A 9304-nucleotide genomic window follows, 5' to 3' on the forward strand; every position below is an offset into this window, starting at 1 on the left:
AATTCCACCGCGGCTTGTGTGAGTCACCAGGGAAATGTGCAAAAGCAACGCTGACCTTCCTGGGTTTCCTTTGAAGACTATGTCACTCACCTATTTCCATTTGAGTCCCTCTGAATACTCTCAAACCATTTTGCTGTCTGCTTTCCAGTGCTACGGATTTTATTGGTATTTTAGCGGTGGCTCTTTTTTTGTTTCTTTCTTCCCTTGGTAAATTAGCACGACTGTTTCCTCCAAATAAGAGAGCTTTGCTCAGCATGTAATTACTCAAAACCAGTATCTATTTCCACTTGGGTTCATTTGAACATTGTTAAGCCATTTCCCTGTTTGTTTTGCGGAGTTGGGTTTTTTTCATTGGTATTGTAGGGGTGGCGTGGTTTGTTTGTTTGTTTTTTTTTTTTGGTAAATTAGCATGACTATTTGGTCCAAATAAGAGAGGTTTTATTAGCATGTAATTACTGAAGACCAATATCCATTTAGGCTTCCCTCATAGCTCAGTTGGTAAAGAATCCTCCTGCAAGGCAAGAAACCCTGGTTCGATCCCTGGGTCAGGAAGATCCCCTGGAGAAGGGAAAGGCTACCCACTGCAGTATTCTGGCCTGGAGAATTCCATACAGAGCAGGGGGTCACAAAGAGTCGGACACAACTGACCAACGTTCAGTTTCACGTTCGATATCTACTTCCACTCGGATTCTTTGAACATTCTTAGTGGCGTTCTGCTGCTTGTTTACGTCATGTTGGGGGCTTATTGGTATTCTGGGGTGGCATGGGTTGTTTTTTTTTTTCTTTTTTCTGGTAAGCTGTTGTTGTTCAGCCACTCAGTTAAGCCCGACTCTCTGCGACCCCATGGCCTGCAGCACGCCAGGCCTCCCTGTCCATCACCAACTCCTGGAACTTGCGGAAACTCACGTCCATCGAGTCGGTGATACCACCCAACCATCTCATCCTCTGTCGCCCTCTTCTCCTCCTGCCTTCAAGCTCTCCCAGCATCAGGGTCTTTCCAAATGCAGGGGACAGAGGTTCAATCCCTCATCCAGGACAATGCCCCGTGCCGTGAGAGACAACTAAGCCTGTGAACCACAGCTTCTAGAGCCTGTGCTCCAAAACAAGAGACGGCAGCGCAGCAGAAGCCGGAACTCGGCAACGAGAGAGGAGCCCCCACCCGGCGCAAGCAGAGAAAAAGCCGGAGCAGCAGTGAAGACCCAGCACGGCCCAAAAACATGAATAAATAACATTATTTTAAAAAAAAAAGAAGAAGCGGAAGGAGATGGATGCACCTTCCAGTAGGCACATCCAAAGATTCCTGAGTGGACACAGGCCTCGGAGGACCCTGGGGATGGATAAGGAATGAAAACGCGGCCCGATCTCACCAGGAACACTCTCCCTCACGGGTACCATGCCTGGTGCTGCCTTGCACTGGCCAAGGAGGACCAGAGGCCCTCAAGGAAACACTCCAGAGCAGAGATATGGCCCCATCCCCAGAGCTGCTTCCATCAGCCCCACCGGGAATCCGGACCCAGAGCAAACCAGAAGTGCCATCTGTCTGGGGGAGATCAGTCAAGTACCTTGGTCGTTGAGCGTGTCCTCTTTTATCCTCCTCACGACGTCCTGGGCTTTGCTGTCATTATTTCCGGCTAGAAGGGAAAGAAAGACACAGGACTCAGAGGAAGAAAACCGCTCCACGGGAAACAACCTTTTCTCGAGACGGTGGACAGCGAAGCCTGCCAAGTGTCTCATTCCATTTCAGCTCAGAGCAACTGTGGCTGATTCAGTGTATCTGCTGAAGATACGCTTTCTTCAGCCTGCACTGGCCAAAAGCATGCTGGTCTGGGGAGCTGCCCTGGTGGCTCAAAGAATCCGCCTGCAATGCAGGAGCTAAGATGTCCTGGAGAAGGGTGAGGCAACCCACTCCAGTATCCTTGCCTGGAGAATCACATGGACAGAGGAGCTGGGCGGGCTACAGTCCACGGGGTCGCAGAGAGTCGGACATCACTGAGCGCACGCACACACACACACGTATGCATTTCTGGGGCATCCTACTTTTCATTGATTCCACACACACGTGTCAGCTTATGGCATGAGAACCACGGTGAGGCCAAGGAGACTATGGACCTGAAAATGTCGAAGGACATGTCCCACCAGACACGGAACTTTCAAAGCCCTTGTGGTCCAGGGAACCCCTCCACGCACGGGTGGCTGGAGCTGTGAAGAGCTTCATGAGGGAATGTGTGCAGTCCAGTGGCAAGGACTCCACACATTCACAGCCTGGGTTCAGTCCCTGCTGCGGGGAATCTAAGATCCCTCAAGCCACTGCACGGCAACCAGAAAAATGAACAAAACAGAACAAAACAAAGGGTTAGTCGCTCCGGTGTGTCGGACTCTCTGCAACCCCATAGACTGCAGCCCCGCCAGGCTTGCCTGTCCTTCCCCATCTCCCGGAGTTTCTGCAAATTCCCATCCCTAGGGTCGGCGATGCCATCCGACCATCGCATCCTCTGTCACCCCCTTCTCCTCCTGCCCTCAATCTTTCCCAGCATCAGGGTGGTGAACCCAGGGAAAACAGAAATGTCCAGCTCCAGCTGGACACAGAGAAACAAAACAGTGGCAAAGGACATCGTTGGGGGACATGAACGAAAAGGGATTTAGAAACCACAGCCGCCCTTGGAGAAGTTCAAAGCCGCGGACATCAAGGTGAAACATCTGCAAAAGTGATTTGCACCTCAGGCGCCTTAAGGAAAGAATTGTTATGTGGTTATGACCACTTTGCTCAGAGATTCTTCCTGCAAGCAGGGGCCAGGGGCACGAGGGGAAAGAACGCACGTCTTCCATCTCTAAACGCTGGACGCATCAAACACCGCCACCTCCAAGAAAGAGAATTCAGGGCTGAGTGGGGGACATGGGCATGTATGAGCTTGCTCCTGAAATCGGTGCGATTTTTTTTAAAGTGTATTTATTTTAAATCAAACAAAGATGAATATTTTTAACAATAGAAGAGACAACATGAGGAAGAGACACATCATAAACCGTTTAGACACCTTGACGGCAAAGGAATGAAGGACGCGTGATGCGAACATCAGAAGGAACAGGCGGGAAAAGGAAACGATAAATAATCACAGTGAGACGCGCTGTTAAAATGCCATCTGCTTCCAGGCCGCCTGGCAGGGTCAGGCCACGTTGGCATTGAGAGCTGGTATAGCTGAGGCTCCAGTGAATGAAGAAGGAAGCCCCAAGTTCCTAGAAAACATACAGGAGGATCTGATAAAGCTGAGACGGGGGCAGGGAGTGGAGCCCGCAGGGCGGACTGGACGCAGGGAACTGCGCATCCCCCCGGCAGCAGAGAGCTCACTCAACAATCAGGCAGCCACAGCCAGTAGCATATGGCATTGCCTATACGTGCAATCTAATTAAAAAAAAAAAATGATACAAAGGAACTTCTTTACAACAGAGACACGGACTGAGAGACGTACAAAACAAACTCACTGTTACCAGAAGGGAAAGGGGTGGGGAGAGATAAATTAGCAGCTTGGAATCGGCATATACCAACTGTGGTATAAAACAGATAACCAGCAAGGACCTGCTGTCCAGCACAGGGACCTCTGCTCAGTACTCCGTAATAACCTCATGGTTCCCAGGGGGAGGGATGGGGGAAGGGACAGTCAGGGAGTCTGGGATGGACATGGACACAGTGCTGTATTTAACATGGAGAACCAGCAAGGACCTGCTGGGCAGCACAGGGAACTCAGCTCAATACTCTGTAATAACCTTATGGTTCCCAGGGGGAAGGATGGGGAAGGGATAGTTAGGAAGTTTGGGATGGATGTGGACACACGGCTGTGTTTAACATGGAGAACCAACAGGGACCTGCTGTCCAGCACACGGAACTCTGCTCAGTCCTCTGTAAAAACATTATGGTCACCAGGGAGAAGGATAGGGGAAGGGATAGTTAGGAAGTTTGGGATGGACATGGACACACTGCTGTATTTAACATGGAGAACCAGCAAGGACCTGCTGGACAGCACAGGGAACTCTGCCCAGTGTCACGTGGCCGCCTGGCTGGGAGGGGAGTTTAGCGAAGAATGTATATACGTACATGTACTGCTGAATCCCTTTGCTGTCCACCTGAGACTATCACAACATTGTTAATCTGCTGTACCCCAACAAAAAATATTTTTGGTGTTTGTTAAAAAAAAAAAAAGTTTAAAGAAAAAAAATTAAAACACAACCCCAATGAACTTATTTGCAAAACAGAAATAGACTCAGACAGAGAACAGCTTCTGATTGGCAAAGGGGAACGCTGAGGAGGGGTAAATGAGGAGTTTGTGATGAACTTAGAGACACGACTATATTTGAAGTAGATACACAGCAAGGGCCTGCTGCACGGCACAGGGAGGTGAATGCAATATCTCGCAACAGCTTATACTGGGGAAAGAGTCTGCTGAAAGAATGCACAAACACAAACACAACTCTGCGACTCTGCGACTCTGCTGTACAGCTCAGCCTAAGACAACACTGCGTATCAGCTATGTGTGTGTACGTATCAACTCGCTTCGGTCGTGTCCGACTCTTTGTGACCCCGTGGACTGTAGCCCCCCAGGCTCCTGTGTCCATGGGATTCTCCAGGCAAGGATACTGGAGTGGGTTGCCATGCCCTCCTCCAGGGGATCTTCCCGAGCCAGGGATCGAACATGGGTCTCCTGCATTGCAGGCAGATTCTCTACTGTCTGAGCCGCCGGGGAAGCGCATGCCTGACCTTGCTGCTGCTGCTGCTAAGTCACTTCAGTCGTGTCCGACTCTGTGCAACCCCATAGATGGTAGCCACCAGGCTCCCCCGTTCCTGGGATTCTCCAGGCAGAAACACTGGAGTGGGCTGTCATGCCTTCTCCAATGCATGAAAGTGAAAGGTGAAAGTGAAGTCGCTCAGTTGTGTCCGACTCTCAGCGACCCCGTGGACTGCAGCCCACCAGGCTCCTCCGTCCGTGGGATTTTCCAGGCAAGAGCACCGGAGTGGGGTGCCATCGCCTTCTCCGATGCCTGACCTTAGACTGTTGCTACATCTACTGGGGACCCACTAGCATATCCGGAAACACTCCCCTGAAGGAAGCAGGTCACAGGCACAGTGGGTCTGCCTTGCCGTCAAGCTCTGTTCGGTGGCGGTTACGTCTTTTACAAGCCACAAAGCAAGGGTCCAATGGCACCAAGTCATGGGGGAAGGTCAAACTCCCACGTTCAGATTTGCTCTGGGAAGGATGAACCCTGCTCACCAGAGTGTAAAAGTCTGCAGGAAGGAAGGAAAGTACCACTTGTTAGGAGAAAAAAAAAAAAAGAGAGATATCGACCCAAATTAGGTCCAGTGAACAACGGGCCTGAAGCTAAACCTGGTTTATCTCCTGCTGTAATTAAAAATAAAATAAGTTTTATCGGAACACAAGTCCTGCTCATCGCTAGTCCATCCTAAAGGAGATCAGTCCTGAATGTTCATTGGAAGGACTGATGCTGAGGCTGAAACTCCAATACTTTCACCACCTGATACAAAGAGCTGACTCATCTGAAAAGACCCCGATGCTGGGAAAGGTTGAAGGCAGGAGGAGAAGGGGACGACAGAGGATAAGATGGTTGGATGGCATCACCGACTCAGTGAACATGAGTTTGAGCAAACTCCAGGAGATGGTGATGGACAGGGAAGGACTTGCCTTTGCTGCAGTCCATGGGGTCGCAAAGAGTCAGACATGAGTGAGAAACAACAGTTGAAAGCAATAAAACCAGACCTGTAGTACAATTTTCATCAAAACGGACACCATGAAAAGGATTAATTAAATGCAGAGGTTGTCCGGGAAAATGTGCTCAATATTGTATTTTGTTTTGTTCTTTTTCAAAGCTCGTCTCCCTGTATCTTTTTTCCAGCTGATTTAAACAGCTGAAATATTCACAAATGTAAATTGAGTTGACCTGAAGTGTCTCCACTTTCCTAGCAGAAGAAAGTCCCTTCATTTCTAAAGCAGATCGAAGGACCAATATAAGCCATCAGAAAGCTTCAAAAAGAAGAAGGGGAAATTGAGATCGTCTCCAGCATGCAGCCACAGAAGACGCTTGAAATCGGCTAGCAGCTGATTCCGTGACATCCGAAAGGCACATATTGAAGTCCTGACCCCCAGGACCTGAGAATCAGGCTGTATTAGGAAATGAGAGCCTTTTGAAGAGGGGATGAAGCTGAAACAAGGTCAGTAGGGTGAGTCCTGATCCCATAGGACTGGGGTCCTCATAAGAAGGGGTCAGGGCACAGAGACACACACAGGGGCGGCCACATGAGGTCTCAGGGAGGAGACGGCCGTCCACACGCCCAGCAGAGGCGCCTCGGGAGGAACCAGCCCTGCCCACACCTGGCTCTCAGACTCCAGCCTCCAGGCCTGCGGGAGGGTAAACGTGCGCTGTTTCAGCTATCCAGTCTGTGCTGTAATTTGTTATGACAGATCTGGGAGGCTAACCCACACTTATTGTCATTTATTGCAGTGACTCACACAGGTTAAAAACTATATATATGATCCACATTAAAGGAGAAGCTAGGCTCCTATCCAAAAAAAATCAGGAGTATCACAATCTCCTGTCTGTTTCAGCTTTTCAGGGTTGACCGTTAACGCCTTCTGCACCTGCTGGCTTTCTTCCTTAGTTGCTAAGTAGGGTCTGACTCTTGAGGACCCCCTGGACCATAGCCGGCCAGGCTCCTCTGTCCATGGGATTTCCCAACCGACAATACTGGAGTGGGTTGCAATTTCCTCCTCCCAGGGGTCTTCTCGACCCAGGGATCGAACCCTGTTGTCTTGCATTGGCAGGATGATTCTTTACCACTGAGTCACTTGGGAAGCCCACAGTTGAATACGTTGTTCGGTCACTAAGTCGTGTCGGGCTCTTCGAGACCCCGTGGACTGTAGCCCGCCAGGCTCCTCTGTCCGTGGGATTCTCCAGGCAAGAATACTGGAGTGGGTTGCCATGCCCTCCTCCAGGGCCTCTTCCCGATGCAGGGACCAAACCCAGGTCTCTTGTGTCTCCTACCCTGCCAGGCATTCTTTACCACTGGGCTGCCTGGGAAACACCCCTGGATCTGTACCCACACCGATATCTGCATAACACAGAGGCCAACGACAGCGTATCTCCCAGTCACTCTAACACGTAAGGTCTTGAACAAAGGGACCATCACCTATGATGACGTGCATGCCCAGCTTCGCCAGGTGCTTTGCGGTCGAGTATCCAATGCCGTCAGTCCCTCCGGTCACTATGGCAACACGTTCCGGTTGCGGAGAGAAGACTGCAGAAGAGAAAGAAAAAAAAAAAAAAACAAAAACAAGGGTTAGAAGCACAGCACATGTCGGAGCTAATGAAGTCACAAGAGAGGCCACGATGCCAACAGGAGCGGTGGTTTCATACCTGTGGTTTTGTTCCTGTGAGTTATTTACAGGCTCAGGATGGGAGAGGGTAACACAGGACCTTCACCCTGACTGACGACTGCCTGGGCTTGCCAGGGGGCCCTCGGGGCAAAGAAGCCGTCTGTTGATGCTGCTGCTGCTAAGTCGCTTCAGTCGTGTCCAACTCTGCGCGACCCCATAGACGGCAGCCCGCCAGGCTCCGCCGTCCCTGGGATTCTCCAAGCAAGAACACTGGAGTGGGTTGCCATTTCCTTCTCCAATGCGTGAAAGTGAAAAGTGAAAGTGAAGTCGCTCAGTCGTGTCCGACTAGTAGCGACCCTATGGACTGCAGTCTACCAAGCTCCTCCGTCCATGAGATTTTCTAGGCAAGAGTACTGGAGTGGCTTGCCATTGCCTTCTCCAAAGAAGCTGTCTACAGGAGTTCTATCCCTGTCTCCAGACCCCCTGGAGGAGGAAATGCCAACCCCCTGCAGGATTCCTGCCTGGAGAATCCCAGGGACAGAGGAGCCTGGTGGGCTGCAGTCCACGGGGTCTACAAAGAGTCGGAGAAGACACACTTGCATTACGACAGCCTGGCGTAGACACCTCACAAAGCCTCGCTCAACCCCCACAGACACCTCTGCAAGAATGAACGCTGCCAACATGAGGCGCAGAAAGGGTGAGACGAGGGATATAGCCCAGGACCCTGGGTTGGGAGTCCTGGATGAATCCTCTCGGGTCAGGCTGGCTGTGCTGTGACGTGGAGGTCTTAACACCTGTACACACGTCCTTCCTCCGAGGCGCTTAGTAAACCGAGTACCGTGAACGTCTTGCCTATCGTCTTCTCCAGCGTCTGGAGACGGCGTGAAAACCACAGAGTGTCTCACAAAAACCATGAGCGTTGTGACTGCTTTAACCATTGACCTCTGCACGAACCCACATGGATCCAAACACGTGAGACCAGCGGTTGATGTTTCGACCTAAAGCCTGCTGTGTCCGACTCACGGGCGGAGAGAACACACGTGGGGTGGTCTAGAGGGGCAGACGGGGCCGGGGAGGGAAGGGCTGGTCGCTTGGGGTTAGAGGGTGCAAGCTGTTATATATCGGGTGGGGCAACAGCAGGGTCCTACTATACAGAGCAGAGGACAGGATTCAATACCCTGCGATAAACCATCACGGAAAAGGATGTGTAACAAGATGTGCGTGTGTGTGTGTGCGCGTGTGTGGATTACATATATGGGTCTTCCCTGGTGGCTCAGATGGTAAAGAATCTGCCTGCAATGCAGGAGACCCGGGTCCAATCCCTGGGTCCGATCCCTGGGTCGGGAAGATCCCCTGGAGGAGGGCATGGCAACCCACTCCAGGATTCTTGCCTGGAGAACCCCACGGACAGAGAAGCCTGGAGGGCTACAGTCCACGGGACAGGGCTGGGTGCAGGTGGATGGAGGCCCACAGGAAGCCCCTGCCAGGAAGGCATAGCGCTGAGTCCTGGACAGACGGCTCACTTTGCATTTGAGCGGGAAGCTTCTAGGTGAGTGAGCTGCTATGTGTAGAAAGTGGCTGGTCCGAGGAGATTTACTACAGGATCAACGCCGGTCAGTCACTTCAGTCACTCAGTCCTGTCTGACTCTGTGCGACCCCATGAATCGCAGCACGCCAGGCCTCCCTGTCCATCACCAACTCCTGGAGTTCACCCAAACCCATGTCCATTGAGTCGCTGATGCCATCCAGCCATCTCATCCTCTGTCGTCCCCTTCTCCTCCCGCCTTCAATCTTTCCCAGCATCAAGGTCTTTTCCAATGAGTCAGCTCTTCTCATCAGATAGCCAAAGGATTGGAGCTTCAGCTTCAGCATCAGTCCCTCCAATGAACACCCAGGACTGATTTCCTTTAGGATGGGCTGGTTTCACT

General features: G+C 51.3%; 1 protein-coding gene across 1 annotated transcript in view; it reads right to left on the bottom strand.

The window, feature by feature from the left end:
• The window catches only part of DHRSX (dehydrogenase/reductase X-linked), a 101476-nt gene extending 93978 nt beyond the window's left edge, over positions 1 to 7498 (bottom strand). The window contains exons 1-3 of the mRNA XM_052662972.1: positions 7417 to 7498; positions 7190 to 7297; positions 1563 to 1631 (exon numbers count right to left, since the gene is read on the bottom strand). Coding sequence (XP_052518932.1) covers positions 1563 to 1631; positions 7190 to 7205 — 85 coding nt within the window. The 5' untranslated portion in view covers positions 7206 to 7297; positions 7417 to 7498. The remainder of the gene's footprint in view (positions 1 to 1562; positions 1632 to 7189; positions 7298 to 7416) is intronic.
• Positions 7499 to 9304: the final 1806 nt, after the last annotated feature.

This window comes from Budorcas taxicolor, chromosome X, assembly GCF_023091745.1.
Source record: "Budorcas taxicolor isolate Tak-1 chromosome X, Takin1.1, whole genome shotgun sequence".
NCBI classification, from domain to species: Eukaryota; Metazoa; Chordata; class Mammalia; order Artiodactyla; family Bovidae; genus Budorcas; species Budorcas taxicolor.